Below are 20,346 nucleotides of genomic sequence, written 5' to 3'. Positions count from 1 at the left end.
GAACCGGGGAGCTAAAGCGTATTTGTGTAACGTGTTATAGCGGTTTTAAAATTGAAATAACTCACCATGGTGCTCTCAAACGCAGCTGCCTGCTCCTGATTATCCAGACCTGCCAAATACTTCTGCAGTTCCAGCTTAGCTTTGGATGGATGTAGACCTGCACATAAATACAGTGTCATGCCAAGCACAAAGTATGCACTGTTGCAGCCCGCAGAACTCTGATATGAAATCTGGGAACTAAAAATCTGTTGTAACCTCCTAATTCATGTTCTGAATAAACAATTGATCAATTCTGCCAACCTTATGGTTAAGTTGGGGTGTTTATAATGATAAATTCACATAAACGTAAAAATTCTGTCATAACCCAAATTTAATTCCAAACTGGTATGATTTTCTTTCTTCAATGGAGCACAAAAGGGAATACTGTATTTAAAATAAAATAAAAATACTTGACTGCTATTTCCATAAAATGAAAGCATATAGTAGTGACCAAGCACCAAAAAGCCTCATAGTTCTATAAAGATACTATATACAGATTTATTTGATTTTTTTAATTGAAAGAAATTCAGCAAGGACACAATCAATTGATCAAAAGTGACAGTAAAGACCTACACATTGTTGCAAAAAAATAACTTTCTTCTATTCATAAAATAAATCACCATTTCCACAAAATATAAAGCAGCACAACTGTTATGAAAACTGATAATAAGATAATTGAGCAGCAAATCAGCATATTAAAATGATTTCTTCAGGACCATGTGACATTGAAGACTGGAGTAATAATGCTGAAAACTCAGCTTTTTGTCACAGGAATAAATTACATTTAAAAATATATTCAATAGAAACCAGTTAATTTTAAGTCATAATTTAAAATATTACTCTTTTAACTGTATTTTTGATCAGCCTTAGTGAGCATAAAATACTTATTGACCACAAACCTTTGATCAATAGTGTGTTTTCAATGTATGGAAAAAAGAAATGGGGACTCTTTCAAAATATCTCTTTTTATGATCCAAAGGAAAAAAAGAAGTGCTGGTAGAATTTTACTGTTTAGATGAACTATCCCTTTAGAGTACAGGGAACCAATAAATCCACCCCAAATAAATATGAGAGTGTGCACTAGAACATTTGTTACTCTGGGCCTTTGACAGGTGCAAAACATGAAGAGATACAAAAAGAAAGAGAAATGGGCTGATACAGAGATAAAAAATGATAGACTTGAGTGATATGACAAACAGTAGACATCTCACCCTCTATTCTGTCACACAGTCTGTGCAGCTGCTGCAGGGGACAGCTGTCACACTGCTGAGTCTGGGTCCTACTGTTCTGCTGAAGGGCGGCCACAGAGAACGCCTGCTTCAAAGTTAACATGATCTCATCCACCTGAACATGAAAGAGTGACATTCACACAGAGCAGCTCTGAGCATCTAACTTGACAGTTTGGAAACAGTTTAAAAAAAACAATAACTGCATCCTGTGGAAATATTCGGACTATTTATAGTTATAAATCTCATGAAGGGGTTGAAATAATTCATTGACATTTGCAAAATGTCATTTCCATTTGGCTAGACAAGTAGACCTTGTACTCAATCCTGAGTGAGACAGGAAGCCAGTGAAGTGATTTGAGGATGGGGGTGATGGGAGGATGGGAGCTTTTCCACATCTGCAAGAGTAAGTGTGGGACGAAGTTTGGTGGAATAAGGAGGAATATCAAAGTTCAGATGAGAATCCATTTTTACACCCAGGTTGGTGACTGATGTTAAAAGTGGAATATCCTGGCCAGAGAAATGAACGCTGGTAATGTCAGATGTCTGGACCTGATGTGGGGTACCGACTAGAATAGCTTCTGTCTTTAAGCAGGACATTTAGCTTCATCCACGCCTTTATCTCCTCCAGGCAGGTGGTCATAGTGGATGATGCAGCAGAGGGGGTTGAATTTGTCCTGAGATAGAGTTGAGTGTCATCAGTATAGCAGTGAAATGAAATTCAATGCCGGCAGATGACGCTGCCAAGGGGGAGCATATAGAGGATGAACAGGGTGGGGCCGAACACCAAGCCTTGAGTGACACCAGAGGTGACGTTGTGTCAAGGATTTAGCCTCTCCCAAGGCAACATGCTCAGTTCTCCAAGTGAGGTAGGATGAAAACCAGTTATAAACAGAGTCAGATAGACCAGGGGTGTCCAAACTCAGTCCTGGAGGGCCACTGTCCTGCAGAGTTTAGCTCCAACCCCAATTAAACACACCTGAACCAGATAATCAAGGTCTGATTATCTGGTTCAGGTGTGTTTAATTGGGGTTGGAGCTAAACTCTGCAGGACAGTGGCCCTCCAGGACTGAGTTTGGACAACCCTGAGATAGACCGATAGTGGAGTGTAGACGATGGAGGAGAATGTTATGATCCACAGTGTCAAACGCTGCAGTCAAGTCCAGAAGGATCGGAAGAGATGGGGAGCCAGCGTCTGCTGTCATCAGCAGGTAATTTATGACTCTGACCAGAGCGGTTTCCGTGCAGTGGCCAAAGCGGAAACCAGACTGGAATTTCTCAAACAAATTGTTTTGTTTTAAATGGACCTGAAGCTGTGCAGCAACTACTTTTTCCAGCACTTTGGAAATGAAAGGAAGGTTGGAGATCCAGGGCAAATGTTTCATCTTTCTGATGATGTCCTGAACCTCTCATTGTGAGATGTCAGAAAAACAACAGAACGGTCGGAAGGTCCCAGGATGTGGATCAACAGTCGGGACAGGTAAGGCAGAGGAGCTAGAAAGGAGAGAGCGGATGGTGTTTACTTTTTGTCTGAAAAAAGGGATACAATTATTGCACCTCTCTTCTGTGGGCTTCTGAAAAAAAGGCTTGTAGTTTAATGATGTGATTTAAAGTGGAGAAAAGTTGTTTGGAATTTCCAGGGTTATTGTTGATGATTTTAGAGTAGAACTGTGATCGCGCATCTCTCCAGGACTTTGCATAGGCCTTCTGATGTTCTCTAGAAGCTTGTTCTCAGACACCACTCAAGGACACGCCCAGCTGTCGCCCATCTTCCACAGTGCACAGGTGTAAGGGACTGAGCGCGAAAAGATGACAGTTCTAGTTCTGACAGGGGTGTGGAGATCTAGGAGACCGCTCAGAGATCGATTGTAGAAGTCAACCGACTCAGTGTGACTGAAGAGAAATCAGCAGGGGAGAGATGCTGGAGATCTATGGTCAAGGTGTCAAGGCTAATATTTCAGGTCCCTTTAGCAGATTCAAAGAATGTTTTTGGTGTGAGCAAAGGGGGAGTGGCAGCTCCATGAGATGCCGTTGTGGTCAGACACACCCAGATCATACACCAGAAAGTTGCAAATGGGGGTGGAGTTTGAAATGTCAAGAGTATGCCCCCTGGAGTATGTGGGGACATCAACATGTTGTTGGAGGTTAAGACAGTCCAATAGTTGCAGAAACTTGGCTGCAAAATGACAAGAGGGGGTGTCTACATGAATATTATAATCTCAAAGTATTATAATGTTGGCAGAAGTGGTTGTAAGAAGATCATGCATCTCTGAAATAAAAACTGAGTTTGGTTTGGGTGGCCAGTAGATAAGAAGAATTGTCATGCGAAAAGGGGGTTTACATTTAAATGCAAGGCATTCAAATGAGGACAGTGTAGGCAGAGAGAGGGGGGACAGCTCCAATTTCTGCCAGTGTATTACAGCTAAGCTGCCACCACGACCAGTACTGCAGGCTTTCTCAAGATGGCTATAATCGGGGGGACAGGCTTCATTTAATGCTGAATAAACCTCTGGCTGGTGCCATGTTTCTGTTATGCACATAAGGTCTAATCCCTTGTCCTGTCTGTGATGTGATTTTGTATAAAATATGATTTATTTCTGAGGGATTGTGTATAAAAAAGTTCTATTTTATGCGTTGATGAGATAGTGAATCTCTTTAAAGGCCGTAATACACATTGGATTCCACTCCACGTTTTCTGTCCTGCTTGGTGTGCAGATTTCTTGCGATATATATCCCGTGCCTCCCAGCAGAGCGTGCAAAGATCTCGAGGTGTTTCCCGTGTTACTAACACCGAGAGCGACACTGCCCTGATGACACGGCAGACGTGCGACAGTGGTCCAGATGGATGGAATGGCTGAAGCAGAGTGGCCAGGCTGATGGTAAATAAACTTTCCACGGGAACTTCTGTGGATATATCGCGGTCGGCTCAGACGTCCATGTTCTTTAATGGCTGCAACGCACGTTGGAATGGTGCAGTTGTTAAGATTCAGCAGCTGCGAGATGGAATACTTGAGCTTCACGCCGGTCGCTGAAAGGTTTAGCCTGGAGCTAGCCATTGGACAAACATAGATGGAAAGTTATCAAGCACAGCGAGAAAAATGGCATAACATAGCAGTGAGGTGCATGAGTCATGGGGGACTAGCTGGAAGCAGCTGACAGAGGAAGCGGTCCTATGCTCAAGGCTAAACTGCATCAGGACAGCTGATTGGCTGCCCCAGGAATATGCCTCGAAGTAGCAGCACTGAACGACGAGTTCAGTAAAGTAAAGTCCAACGGAAGATAACCAACAATCAGCCGATGTTAGAAAAGATAGCGATAGGAGAGAAGACAGCCTTCAATTTAAAAACAATCCGTGCAAAATAATCTCCTGCATACTTATAGTTTCCTTCTGATGTTTCATAGCACTTTGTATTTTCAACCTCACTTGACTGAAAAAGACCATTATCAAATATCCTAATTTTTCTGTCCTCTCTAAAGGAACTATTCTGAATACGTTCATCAGATGGAATTAACAACGTTTTCCATCCCACCATCTATTAATCCATGGTTCTCACCAGAGCTTCGTTAGCACACTGGAAAACATAACAAACAAACTGGCAGCCTCCGCATTCCACCGACTCCCTGCATATGAAGCCAAAGTGGTCCACGTGACGAATTCCCTAAAGAAAGAAAAAGAAACTCATGAGGAAGAAAAAGAGACAAGGAGCCACTTGTAAAGGGTCATTTTTTTATGTTTTTGAAAGAACTGCATTTATTAGATCAAAAATACAATAAAAATTTACTGTTTCCAAATATATTTTCAAATGTAATCTATTCCTGTGATGGCAAATCAGAATTTTCAGCCATTACTTGTCTTCAGTGTCACATGATCCTTTAGAAATCATTCTAATATGCTGATTTGCTGCTCTATAAACATTTCTTATTTATTATCAATTACTGACCCCAAACTTTGGAATAAGTATATAAATACTTTTAACATTGTACAACTTTTCATATTGTTTACCACCAACTAACAGGCAACAATACCTGATTTGGAAAATGTTTAGATACTATGATGCAGCATATGGATAATAATATTTAGAAAACAGGTTTAGACAAGTGCAAAGACAAAGGGGTGATTTCTTTACAGCTATGCTAATTACACTAGGAATTCAGCTAGCTTGAGGTCTTGCTCAATCATGCCCGATTGTTGATCAGATCTCTCTATTTAACTATAAAGTCATTATGTAGGCATAATATAATTAACTGGCCACAACAACATCTTAGCATCAACATGATGAAACAGACCTGAGAACAGAAGGAAATCTCTTTGAAGCTCTTCTCTATGGCCACTTTCTTAGTGTCGGGACTCACAAGAAAGATCTGAGAGCGCCCAATCTGCAACAGACAGACATACATTAATAAATGAATGCATGTGTAGATAAAAATGAGGGAGAGAGTGAAAATCTCCTTTCAAAGAGTAAATATATGCATGTACGCTCAAAGCCATTAATGATGGCTCTTCCTGGGATGCTGACCAAATTATGTAATTTGAGCCGTTTTACACAGCTGAGGCTGTTTTACATGAAAGCATATGGGTAGCAATATTCAATATGAAATGTAATATGCAAAATGACAATGCAATATGTAAAATGGCAATGCATTTCTGTATTTTAATTTAAATTTTCCATTACATTTGTGCAACGTTTGGTGCAAAATGAAAATGATTATATTTTATAATTTACATTTGCCATTTCATACACTAGTTTTAATATGTAAATTGAATACATATTTTAACGCTTTATAAGTTGCAAAATTAAAATGAAAATGTATTACAGAAATTATTACACGTTTAATATGTTCAAGCAAAAACTGTAGCAAAATGATAATTTAAATGTTATTTTTCTTAATTGTTTACACTCACAGCTAAGACACTTGCGATTGCATTTTCAATAAATGTCCCGCAATGAATGTAGCAAAATTCAATTTGCAAACTGAGAATGCATTCCGAGCCGATCTCCGCCTCACGTCTCCGCCTCACGTCTCCTACCACCCTGTCAATCAGTGCGTTAAGTTGGCCCCGCCAATAGTCTCGTTTCTTTGTGCTGTTTTGTGCCGTTAAAAAATTTGTTTGTGCTGCTTCGTTTTTTTAAATATTAGACACTGAATTATAGACGATGACGTCACCAGCCCCCGACCTGCTACACATTCACCCAAAAAAGGCTAGTCTTCTATGAATTTGACCCGTCAGATTCCATGACCCTACTGTACCTATAGATTTATCAATATCTGATCAATATGCTACATAAAATAGAAATGGGAGATGGTCATGCATCACATGAGTCACTTTATTGAACATTACAGTCAGTTATGAAAAAATAAAGAGCGGGTCACAATTTTCGGTAGCTATGAATTTGACCCGTCATATTCTGTAATCTCAGATTAATAGGCCTATGCATTTGTAAGGAAAAACTGTATGATCTCCAACATTATTGGGTAATTATAGTTAATAGTAATAAGAATATGTGTATCAGACAATGAGAATATTTTATACAAAACGAAACCATCATTAACACAGTCCAGCACAGCAGACGACAACAGCAACGTATCATAATGTTGACACCAAACGGGTGTCGACGCCTGATAAGGCAGAAAATGATCCCAGACGTTCCAACATCGTACTGGTTACATCACCGGGACATTTAATGAAAATGCAATCGCAAGGGTCTTAAATGTGAGTGTAAATGCAATTAGGAAAAATAACAATTTAAATGATCATTTTGCTACAGTTTTTGCTTGAACATGTTAAACATATCTAATCATTTCTGTAATACATTTTCATTTTGCAACTTATAAAGCGTTAAATACATATTCAATTTACATATTAAAACTATTGTATGAAATGGCAAATGTAAATTATATAATTGATTTTTCATCTTCATTTTGCACCAACGTTGCACAAATGTAATGGAAAATGTACATTTAAAAACAGAAATGCATTGTCATTTTGCATATTACATTTCAAATTGAATTCCATAGTTTTACAGTGTAAACAACATGTTTGAAATTCAAATCAGTGTGTGTGTGTGTGTGTGTGTGTGTGTGTGTGTGTGTGTGTGTGTGTGTGTGTGTGTGTGTGTGTGTGTGTGTGTGTGTGTGTGTGTGTGTGTGTGTGTGTGTGTGTGTGTGTGTGTGTGTGTGTGTGTGTGTGTGTGTGTGTGTGTGTGTGTGTGTGTGTGTGTGTGTGTGTGTGTGTGTGTGTGTGTGTGTGTGTGTTTCATCCAGGACATTCATTGAAGAGCTGGATGAGGTAGAGAACTTAAAATAAAACGTTGTGTTGTTGCTTATTTTCTCTGTTCACCCTTTTAAGTTTATTTTGCTTTAATAAATGGCTGGCTACACATAAAAAAAAAACAATAATACTTTAGGTACTGTTCTAATTAAAAATACCATTTACTGAATCAAAATTCATTGCCATATGAACAAGTCAGCAAGTGCCGTATGTTCATTCAGAAACAACTTTGATTTAGAACTGAAATCATTTGTTCATAAAACACTTGTCACACTGTATGTTTGCTTTCTGCGTGCAGCCAGGAAACTTGTGTTGTTTTTGTGACGCGAGAGACTGGGTCCTTTATAATAATACATCCAATTCAGACTTCAAACTCACAACTCAGCTAAAATATAATTTATTTTACAGCACAGCCACTGAATGTACAGGAAACACTGCTTTGATTTATGGGCAAATGCTATCCTGTTACCATAGATAGGATAACTGACTTCACAACTTTAGAGAGCATTAAAAACATAAGTGCACACTGTGGCCATCGCTTCCCCTGTGGATGATCCCCTTTGCTTTCTAAAAAACAAAATTACACAATAGCAAACACATCACCACACATTAGATGTGACTTCCTTGTTAAGAAAAGAACAAACAAATAAAACCGGAACAGATTGCCCACAATGTAATTTCATAATACCGGGGCTGCTGCTGCAGGCAATTCAGTCATTTTTTTAAAAAATGGCTCAATGTTGCCATGTCATTTCCTGCTGAGGAGCTGACAGCTTCCTGTCAGTCAGCGAAACAGGAAGTGCTGATTGGATCTTGCAGTGTGCATCTTTTAACAATATATTACTCAGCACAATCCCCATTTTAACTCTGTGTGCCTTTGAAACAAATCGACAACAATATAAAAGTGAGCAACCCCTATGAATCGCCATATAAATACAAACCTGTTCATGTGCACTAATCAAACTACATCAAACCGATCATTAATTAATTGGTCTAACTAGCTAATTAGAAACACCATGAAATGGGTTCCATTTTGGGACCTCTTTTGTTTTCCATTTATATAAATGATTTGGGTAAGGACATTAAAGCTCATTTTTATGCTGGCGATACTATTATTTACACACACTTGCTCTATCCATAACACAGGCGGTGCAAGAGCTTCAGACTGCATTTCAGTCATTGCAAGGTGCTCTGGTGAGCTTAAAATTGGCTTTATATTCACAAAAAAAAAAAAAAAAAACATTCAGATTCATAAGTACCTTAGCATTTTTACATATGATGGTAAAACTATTGAAAGGGAACCATCTTACAAGTACTTGGGCATTTGGATAGACGATAAACTTTTTGCTAATTGACTATATTGCTAATCTAATCAGGAAACTAATTTTACTTTTGATACCAACAAGAAACTTGTAGAAGCTACTTTCCTAACTGTGATTGACTATGGTGAGATATTATACATGCATGCAGCCTCCTCCATCTTAACAAGCCTTTATTCAGTGTAACATGCTTCTTTATGCTTTATTACAAATGCAAAATCCTGTACTCATCATTGCATTCTTTATGAGATGGTGGGTTGGCCATCACTAACCACCATACGTAGAAAATAGCACTGGTAAAAAAAATTATCTATAAAGCAATGCTAGGTCAACTCCCAGCTTATCTCTGTACCCTTCTTTGTCTTAGTTCTGACAGTTTTACCAGCTACACTCTTCCAAGTGTTTGCTTTTTAATGTACCTTGAGTTCACGTAAAAGTCCTGGCAGAAAGCGATGCATTAGGATGTAGTGTAACGACGCCCGGTTCCAGAAATGCACTAATATTTTGTTGGTAGTACCAGTTTGCAACAATTATTAGTTAACACTAAGTTGTTAACACTTAAAAAAAGTTTGGCTCGAGGTCATGGTGCAAAGGACCCTAGGTTGATTTTACTCTGAACCATCCCTTTAACACAAATGGGGAAAACTGCATTTTCCTACCACGCACCCTGGGCTGGGCATGGAATAATTTGCAAAAATATCTAATACTAGACAAATTTGTCTATTGGTGAATTTAAAGGCATCATAAAAAGAATTGAGGGATAATGAAGGCTTGCGATTGTTTTTGTTGAGAGGATACATGGTGGTTCTATTGTGTACTTGTATTTAAAAATGTTGTCTTTCTGTCTGGCTGATACCTTGGTCAGGTCTCTCTTGTAAAATAGATTTTAATCTCATTAAGACTTCCTGGTAAAATAAAGGTAAATAAATAAATAAAATGAAGGTACCATACAATTTGATTTAATTGTGGTAAAAATCAAGTTTTTAAAGCGGTTCATGTCTATGTAGTGTTTTTAATATGCTTTAAGACAAACCATGTGCAAACTCATAAGTCAACACCATTGCTGAGTATTTTCTCATCAAAACTGCAGTGAACCAAAGACAGTCTCAAAACCACGGTTTGAAATCACTGGTGTTTCTTACGTCACAAACTACCTTGAACTAATCATGTCAACGTGCAGGCGGGCACTAGCATATCATTAACTATTCTGCGAAGCAGGGGAGTCTCAAGAGAAGCCATCTATCTCTGTACATTTTTCTGCTGGTATGAAGTATAGACGGTGAATTATGTATATGATGTAAATTACGATGTTATGATGAACTATATGCTTTTCTCCACTGACGTTCTATGATGTTCAAAGTGTTTCTATGCTGATTTTTTAGAAGGCAGCCTGCAAACGGGAACAAAATCTAATCATATTAATTACAGTTATGTGTCCACCGTTGTAAAGAGCAATACCATTGTGCAGCATTTACTACAGTAACTTGAGTAAAGTTGAGTGAGTGGATCTCTGAGCTGGTGAGAGTGAGTGGAGGTGGGGATAATTTGCATATTCATGGTTCTGCTTTTACTAAAAGCAAGGATGTTGAGTTACATTCAAGCTATTTTAAGGCACGAAGAAATGTATTTTTATTTATTTTTTTCACAGAAAACATTTTTAAATATGTCATTTTGGTGATCAAAAATGAGTTTTAAGGGATAAAATGAATGACTGCAGGGGGACTTTAAACAGTGTATTGTTGCTCTGCCTAATAAAAGCACCGGCCAGCTAAACGTATCTATTTTAGAGGTCTGCTACCCGACCCAGGCCCGACGGGTCCCGAAAAACTCATGGGTTTCAGGTCGGGTTTGTGGTTTGTGTTTTATAAATAGCCTTCGGGTTCAGAACTAAACAAAAACTATAGGTTTGCGTGGCGTCTGCAGTGTTGTGACCGGAAGACTAAGCGAGAAAAGAGCACATGCGTAAAATAGTTTTAAAGAAAAAAAAAAAAGAGTTCCAGAGGAATGAATGTTCACCCAAAAAAGTTTCAAAATGGGTAAGTATGTGCTTTTTCTCTTTTGCTTCGGTGTTAAATTATAATGGGTTAAATGATCTCGGATACGGCCCGGGTTCGGGCTACAGTTTAAAACCGGGGCAATACTCTATTTTAAACACTACAGTTCAATAGTTTGGGGTCAGTTTGATTTTTCTTATTTTTATTCAGTAAGGACGCATCAAATTGTACAAAAGTGACAGTCAAGACATTTATAATATTACAAAACATTTATATTTCACAGGAATACATTATATTTTAAAATATATATAAACAGTTATTTTAATTTGTTACAATATTTAACAATATTATTGTTTTTATTTTTGAATAAATAAATGCAGCCTTTGTGGAGCATAAGACTTCTTTCAAATAACATCAAATCTTACAGACTAAATTTTTTTTTTTTTTTTAAGTGTTCTATATTTCATTAAACCATATGCCAATTGGTTTGATATTTTGTGATGTAATGCAATGACAACCATACATTTTTAAGTGTGATTTATGCGACCAAATACTTTCAGGCCACTGCAGGAGTGAAGATTTGTGTGAATCGAAGCAGTGATGATTTTAGCAGAGACTCGTTTAATGAGAATCTATATGTGCTTCAGGCTACAATATGTGCTTCAGGCAACACTGACATACCATCTCACACTCCACTTGGGGGAGAGGAACATGGAATTTAAATTAGAGACAGAGAGGTAAAATGAGAGTAAGAGCGGAAGAGACAGAGGAATTGGCTCATAGTGTGACTCAAAAATGACCATAAAAGGGCCACATAAAGAGACACACCTGCACAAATGTCCATGCATGCACATGCATGCATGCACATAGGCGTAAGGCATGCTGACCTCTCACACACTTACAAGCGTCACAATTACTACAACCCATGTTGAAAACACCACAGAACACACACTTCAAAATGTTTAATTGTGTGTCTTATCTCTACAGAGAGAGAAATACTAAGACAAAGAGAGCTTCTTTGAAAGCCTTTAGCAGATGTCCAAACAGGTTTCTGCATGGCTTCAGAGATAATGTGGTGTTTATGTGTTATACATGTTCATGTAACATTTCAATGCAATTATTGGGAGAATCATCATATAATCTTGGATTGCAAGTTTCTCATGAACAAAGACAGCATTTCAACTAAAATCCGGTTTGTGGATTATGTTAGGAAAGCAGATTTTATGTGAAAAGGTCAATGTGAAATGGATCTAGATGTGATTCACATAAGAACAAACAAAAGGGCCTGGGCTAAACAAAGGCGTAAGATCTGTTGTTCTTTGTGACCCTGTGAATGCTTAGTAACCTCAGTGAAGGACTGTGTATTAGTGGTCGGCCGATATTGGTTTTTGATGGCCGATACGAATATCTTAGAGAGCAGGGCGGGCGATATAAAGCCGATAGTATGTATGTGTAATTTATATATATATATATATATATATATATAAATAAAATAAATATTATATATATATATATATATATATATATATATATATATATCAAATAAATTGTTTGTTTATATATATATAAAAATGTATTAACATTTAATTAATTAGAAATAAATAATTTGAAAATGAATAAAATAAAATAAAATCTCTAAATTAAATAGACTTACTTTACATGGCAACTTCTTGATTCTGTAATTACTAATAGAGAAATAGTTTGAAAAAATATGAATAAAAAGGAAGTATGCACTGTAACCAACAGGGCACTCAGTAATCTGGTACGTTTGTGCGCACTGGAAATCATGTTTTTTCAAATATAGACATTTATTTTGAGCAGACAGTATTGCAAATTGCGGTTTGTTCCACCTAGCGACATTTAGTCCCCCCTGAAGTAGTTGTACTTTGTACGTTTGACTGAATTGTTTGTATGTCTTTATTGTTTTTTTGTATAGCTTCTTATCCTCTATATTTATACCTTTATAATGGATATTCATAAGATTGTAAATATACATACAGATAACCAGAGTAGCGAGGCGAGGTGAGTGACGTTATCAAAAACGCTGCTGTTTCCATTTGCAGAATCACAGAAAATGCGTACTCCCGTCCTTGTGAGTTCGTACTCCAAACTACCAAGGACACAAGTCCAAACTTTGTGAACTTGGTATTGAGAAAAGCCCTTGTTTGGGGTTAGTGCATAGATTGTCTCTTCTTCTGCTGCTCTTTTTCCTGTTGTGGCGATTAGCAAACGTCAACACACAGTCCTACCTCTGGTTCTGATGTTTACATTTGCATGTGTGAGGGAGTGTGTGTGTGGCACTCACTGTGAACAACATGGTTCTGTTCTCCTGTAGGCTGGTGGGTTGGACCCCGGTGGCTCCATCTGCTGCTCGTCGCTGGAGCTCCGGTGATAGGCCATTCTCATCCAATCCTTGCAGAAACGGAAAACTCTGATCTCTTTTGAAAAATAGAGGTCGTTTTCCACCTCCATCTGCTCCATCGTTTGTTCCATTGACCATCTGGAAGTGAAACACAATTATCAGTTAAGGACAAAACGTACTTAAAAAAATATTACAAATTTTAAAGATGGTCACGAGAATGGTGCTATGAAAATAGATAGAATATACAGATTAAAAGTAGACATTTAATATTATATAAAAAATATTATATTGCATTCAATAATATAATATAATATAATATAATATAATATAATATAATATAATATAATATAATATAATATAATATAATATAATATAAATATAATATAATATAATATAATAATATAATAATATAATATAATATAATATAATATAATATAATAACTAGAAAAGTAAGTCCATAAAGTGTGGGGAGGGATGTTTTATTTAATTATTGCAGATTTTGATTGAGTTTTGATTGAAAAATTACAAGATTCTAACATGGAAAGCCATAATATTAAAAATAAGAAAAAGAAAAAAAAATGACATTTTTATAAGCTTATGCTAAATCATATTCACATAACAAAAGGATTTTCTACATCAGTAAAAAACCCTGGTGCAGAAAGTTTAATCTAGTATTATAACCACAATCTAGTATTGTGTTCAGCAATTTCGAAATAGGAAATTTGAGTGTAACCTGATTGAGCGAGAACGCCCGCCTGATGCCTGCTGCAAGTGAGCCTGTGACGCTGACACGTCCAAACTTCTCAATACACTCATCTATCAGTGCAGGTGGAGCTTTCTTGTGGGCCACCACCACTCGCCCACAGAACAACACCTCAAACTTCTTAGCAAAGGCTGTTGCTGCATCGACCGTCATTGCTGTGGAGCAGGAGGCATCTGGCTGATCGTTGCTGGGTAGAGGAGAGGTAGTGTCTTCTTGTCGGGCAGAACTTTTGCCGGCCTGCCTGAGTGTGCTGATGATCTCTGGAACCTGGAGGACAGAGGTGAAAGAGAAAAACAATGAGGTCAAGTAAACAGTGTAAACTAGTCACTCTGACCAATATGCATCACAAATGTTTTCAGTTACCAGTGCAACTGTATGCTCTATTCTCAGTCAGCCATACTCTAAAAAAAGGCTGGCATTGGCATCAATGGTTCCATGAATTATCCATTGAATCTTTCCATTGCACATCATTACAATCGTGGAGGGAATATGATTTCCATTAGCTTTCAGTTACATTACCATAATAAAATTGAGTCTAAATGTCACTCCAGGAGCAGAGGGTTCAGAACTACTGTATGAACCTCAATTTCTGTGATGTGACAGACACTTAAGCACACCTGCCCGAAACCTAGGACTATTATAAAGATAACACTTTGTTATATTACAAGAACTGCGCTCTCTCTTAGAAGTCTTACATGGTGTATTTTTGCATTGTGAATTACTATAGTTTTATCTGTTATGAATATGAGATTATCTAGAGAATAATTTAAATGCTCATCTGAAGGGTCAAAGAATACGGTGGTCAAAAAAAATGTAACAATGTACAACAATTAACTACATTATGATGATATGGCTTGGGTCCATGATCCATCAGTTGTTTTTTTCTGCTTTATCAGATTCTTCTTCACCACAAAAATACACACAATTTCATGCATAATTCCTATGTCCATAAGACAAATGGTGGGACAAGTTGTTTAAGCATTCATAAAAGTAACAAAGCTACAAATTTAAATTCCTTTGCGGAAATGCTATTCCACACTTACAAAGCAATACCACTCTATAGCTATTTCCTGTGATACTAAAAAGTGTGAAACTACTGGAGCATTTACCACTAACCCAGATAATTCTCTACAGTGGGCATTTTCCACAAATCCTTTTTTAAAAGGGTGAAAAAACAGAGGGGATCTATTCAATTGCAAAGGCTGAGCATTCTGTTATTCTCAGCAAACACAGGTTGAGTTAATTTAAGTCAGGTGTACTTATGTATGTTAATTTGATGACATGTTTACACTGCATTTATCCCACCACGCCTATGTACTTATATTTATAAAGACAAATCATGGTATAAAAAACATGTTATTTCACATCTAATTCACTGAATGACTACAGCAAAAATGTTCACCACTTCTGTAAAGGGCAAAAGAGTGTGTCTGCTGCCTCAGACAGCTGCAGAATTTAGATACAGTTTATTTTTCTGCTAATCAAATCTTAATTCACTGGTATGCAGAACTAAGTTAAAGTCTATTTCAGCAACATCCATAGAAAAAACTAAAAAGTCAAACAGGCTGGCCCAGGAGAAAACAGCGAACATTGGGAAAATACCTCAGGCTATAGTACAAGCTCAATTTGGAGTTGTTTCATAAGCACTGAATGGGACAGGCATGTGACCAGAAATTCAATGCAGTTCCAACACAATCTAGTGATTCTTGTATTGTCTATGAAACTATAACTATGAAAATATAATATTGCCACCACTTTGGATAGTCTTTCATGGGCAATAAACATTATTAAGGGGTCAAAAACAGTGTACTAAGTAGTAGGCTTCTGGAAGGCTGCACTGCACTGTATGTGCAGTGGCACCAAAACTTGGACAGGTCCCAGATAAAGATGCTGTAACCGATTTTGTTGATTTTTTCACATGCTCTCTGTAAAGAGAAAAACAAAAACAAAAACTTTGGGGAATGGCCTAGGCTACACTTTTCTTGCATATCAGAAAACAATCAGGGGTGCATTTCCCAAAAGCATCGACAGCCATCTATGGTCGCAAGTTCTGTCGTTATCAACATTGTTTAACGAGTCTCTGTTTCCCGAAACCATAGTTTCAACGAATATTCGCAAACAGCATCTCAAAGTTGCTTGATGGGAACGACATCTCTCGACCTGTGGTTGGAAATAGCTTTGTGTGCTGACATTCAGTACAATTTATATATCTTTCATTTTGAATAGGCCAAATATAAAAAAAATTATTTACACACATGTGCGTACATGCTCTAGTAGGCCTATGTAAGAAAAAGACTATGATTGAATCTGGAAATAAAGCAAAATAACTGAGAAAAAAAAAGAATTAGCCCTCAGATGCCATGTCTGTAATGTTAGCAAAAAAAAAATTGGTAGTTAAGCAGTGAGTTGTATTGTCGTTATATGGGAAATGTATAATACCAGCCCATTATCTGCCTGTGAATTATTTTACATGCTCGGGTTTGCAAGAATCGGATTGGTGGACATGTCGCTAACAGTGTAAAAACACACGAATGACAGCATTAAAGATATTAAAGCAAGATGCATGGGATCAGCAAAATTACATATTTTCTGGTTAGTCTATGGGTTGTCTGAACAACTAGTCGACTATCAAAGCAATAAGAACGCCTGAAGACAACATCTAAAGCTAGTTGGGTCATTCCGTGTCAAATCAACCAAATTTTAGAAACTTTCCTGACTAAATTTTTTTTATTTGATACTTATTTTCACCATTGGCATATAATGAAACCAAGATTGCTAAAGTCAACAGTTTTTACTAATAGACCAACAAATCTCTGTGTTAAAAAAAAAAATAAAAAATGCTGCTGCCATTTTTCTAAAGTCATTTTTACACCCCTCTAATTTAGCTCCAAATCTCAGGTGAAAATTGCCATTATGACCCACCTCTACAAAATAGTGGATTACTCCTGATTACAACAGAAAAAAATATTAACAAAATCAAAAATGTAAGCCTTGGACCTCTGGTTGAGTTGACCCAGTTGCATTTTCAAGCAAAACATTTGTTACATTTTGAATCACAAAACAAGTTATTCCGTTCAAAATGAACACACAAATTGGATACTTTCTGCTTCTCAAATGTTACAACAAATGACCTTGGGTGAAACTGGTTAAAAGTGAAATTAGTTCTGAGAAAAGCTCTTGCAACATTTGTTTGCAGATGCAACTTAGTTTGATATTTTAATTATGGCTTAAAGTGTGCAAATATGTTTTGTGGCCAAAGTGCGTGCGTGCGTGCGTGCGTGTATTTATCTCTCTATATCCATCTCTCTATATCCATCTCTACAGTGGGGAGAACAAGTATTTGATACACTGCCGATTTTGGCAGCATGTAGAAGTCTGTAATTTTTATCATAGGTACTCTTCAACTGTGAGTGACAGAATCTAAAACAAAAATCCAGAAAATCACATTGTATGATTTTTAAGTAATTAATTTGCCTGACATAAGTATTTGATACATCAGAAAAGCAGAACTTAATTACAGAGATCATACGTTTCCTGTAGTTCTTGACCAGGTTTGCACACACTGCAGCAGGGATTTTGGCCCACTCCTCCATACAGACCTTCTCCAGATCCTTCAGGTTTCGGGGCTGTCGCTGGGCAATACGGACTTTCAGCTCCCTCCAAAGATTTTCTATTGGGTTCAGGTCTGGAGACTGGCTAGGCCACTCCAGGATCTTGAGATGCTTCTTACGGAGCCACTCCTTAGTTGCCCTGGCTGTGTGTTTCGGGTCGTTGTCATGCTAGAAGACCCAGCCACGACCCATCTTCAATGCTCTGACTGAGGGAAGGAGGTTGTTGGCCAAGATCTCGCAATACATGGCCCCATCCATCCTCCCCTCAATACGGTGCAGTTGTCCTGTCCCCTTTGCAGAAAAGCATCCCCAAAGAATGATGTTTCCACCTCCATGCTTCACGGTTGGGATGGTATTCTTGGGGTTGTACTCATCCTTCTTCCTCCAAACACGGTGAGTGGAGTTTAGACCAAAAAGCTCTATTTTTGTCTCATCAGACCACATGACCTTCTCCCATTCCTCCTCTGGATCATCCAGATGGTCATTGGCAAACTTCAGACGGGCCTGGACATGCGCTGGCTTGAGCAGGGGGACCTTGCGTACGCTACAGGATTTTAATCCATGATGGCGTAGTGTGTTACTAATGGTTTTCTTTGAGACTGTGGTCCCAGCTCTCTTCAGGTCATTGACCAGGTCCTGCCGTGTAGTTCTGGGCTGATCCCTCACCTTCCTCATGATCACTGATGCCCCACAAGGTGAGATCTTGCATGGTGCCCCAGACCGAGGGAGATTGACCGTCATCTTGAACTTCTTCCATTTTATAATAATTGCGCCAACAGTTGTTGCCTTCTCACCAAACTGCTTGTCTATTGTCCTGTAGCCCATCCCAGCCTTGTGCAGGTCTACAATTGTATCCCTGATGTCCTTACACAGCTCTCTGGTCTTGGCCAGTGTGGAGAGGTTGGAGTCTGTTTGATTGAGTGTGTGGACAGGTGTCTTTTATACAGGTAATAAGTTCAAACAGGTGCAGTTAATACAGGTAATGAGTGGAGAACAGGAGGGCTTCTTAAAGAAAAACTAACAGGTCTGTGAGAGCCAGAATTCTTACTGGTGATCAAATACTTATGTCATGCAATAAAATGCAAATTAATTATTTAAAACTCATACATTGTGATTTTCTGGATTTTTGTTTTAGATTCCGTCACTCACAGTTGTACCAAGTGTACCTATGATAAAAATTACAGACCTCTACATGCTTTGTAAGTGGGAAAACCTGCAAAATCGGCAGTGTATCAAATACTTGTTTTCCCCACTGTTTATTATATATTATATATACACAGGGAGAGAGGGTGACTAGTCAATTAGAAAAGAAAGTGCTGGTTTGAACAGAAGTTGGTCAGCTATCTGATGTAGATGTGGAGATGTTGCCCAGTCATGCGATCAGCTAAAGAACTCTTCAAAAGGCCTCTATGTGGGCAGTCCAGTACAAACCCTTTAGGTAATCAAAGCAAATCGCACAGCTGAATGTTTCTAAATGAGTGCTTTTCATTAGAGCACTGGTCAGAAACCAATCCAGTGCACATGGTACCTTAAGATAGATATCAAAGCATTTTCTTTTTGTATGTGCCTGGGTCTGATTCTAATGTGTGAGTCAAAGTGTGTGCATGTTTATGTAAAGACGGTTAGGCCTGATCATCAGAATTTCAGGATACGAGAACAGGATACTGTGATGAATACTGACTCATCATGATCAACACATTTCAAGTCTTACTGTGAATCCAAAAGTACAATCAACCATTGTCTAATGCTTTCAGATCCAAAATATAATATCTTATTACCAATTTAACTTTCACAAATTTCATATTGAAATAAAACATTCAATGTAAGATAAAATCATGATTTTATCCATCAATTCATGATAATAATTAGATAATAAGTGGGCGTTTCATTTCTTTTTTCTTGGGGGGGACCCTCAAGTCGTTGATGAAAGAATTTTTGGGTGAACTATAAGTAGGTAAAAAATTACCACGTTTTACTTCATGTTGACTTCAAACGCCATCCAGATCCAGTCTGAAACCAGAGCAGGCCTACAGTTTAACACTTATATCTGTCATTGCCCATTGAGTAAATCGGAACTTGGATTCGTAAGCTTTTACCAATTGTAACCAGTCAAAATAACCCGAATAGCCTTTATCTTAGGCCTGGGTATTGACACACATTTCACAATTCAATTCGATTTCAATTCACAAGCTTGCAATTCAATTCGATTTTGATTTGATTCGATTCAATATTGATTATTTTTGGATATCAGGTACAATACATGGCAAATTTTCTCAAGGAAAACAAATCTCTTAACTAATGCTGTAAACTATGGGAGTCAGTTGTAGCCTACTAGGCTTCATTAGCCTATTGAAGGTAAAAATGAACTGATTTGTATTCAAACACTTAAATTACAGTTTTATTTATTTTTATGAAATATAAACATTTAAATGGTGGCTGTCATAAAAACCTGCCAGATTTATTCAAACATGCATTAAAAATTGAAGAACATTAAAAATTATAATGAATATGGTGCATATATTTGACAAAATGCTCCTCTCCAGAGTTAATTTTTCTAGCTGACTAACGAGTTTATGGTCACTGGATAGGCTTGGGCGGTATTCAAATTTTTATACCGTCAAACCTCCTCCCTATTTTACGGTATACGGTATTACCGTGACTAATTAAAAATTATGACATAATGGGCTCAGACGGCGTCACCAAACTTTTGGCTTGTGCCTACACCGTTCAGAAACTGAATGCCAGATCGGGCAAAAAAAAA

General features: G+C 37.7%; 1 protein-coding gene across 5 annotated transcripts in view; it reads right to left on the bottom strand.

Annotated features, from left to right (window-relative positions):
- The window catches only part of tbc1d1 (TBC1 (tre-2/USP6, BUB2, cdc16) domain family, member 1), a 67,378-nt gene that overhangs the window by 27,928 nt on the left and 19,104 nt on the right, over positions 1 to 20,346 (bottom strand). For all 5 annotated transcript variants that reach the window (XM_084402251.1, XM_084402250.1, XM_084402252.1 and 2 more), the window contains 6 exons: positions 13,945 to 14,241; positions 13,155 to 13,349; positions 5,553 to 5,642; positions 4,820 to 4,924; positions 1,251 to 1,383; positions 66 to 157 (listed from right to left, as the gene is read on the bottom strand). In XM_084402251.1, the coding sequence (XP_084258377.1) occupies positions 66 to 157; positions 1,251 to 1,383; positions 4,820 to 4,924; positions 5,553 to 5,642; positions 13,155 to 13,349; positions 13,945 to 14,241 (912 nt within the window). The remainder of the gene's footprint in view (positions 1 to 65; positions 158 to 1,250; positions 1,384 to 4,819; positions 4,925 to 5,552; positions 5,643 to 13,154; positions 13,350 to 13,944; positions 14,242 to 20,346) is intronic.

This window comes from Rutilus rutilus, assembly GCF_951802725.1.
Source record: "Rutilus rutilus genome assembly, chromosome: 2".
NCBI classification, from domain to species: domain Eukaryota; kingdom Metazoa; phylum Chordata; class Actinopteri; order Cypriniformes; family Leuciscidae; genus Rutilus; species Rutilus rutilus.
This window is presented reverse-complemented; position numbering and strand designations above follow the sequence as displayed.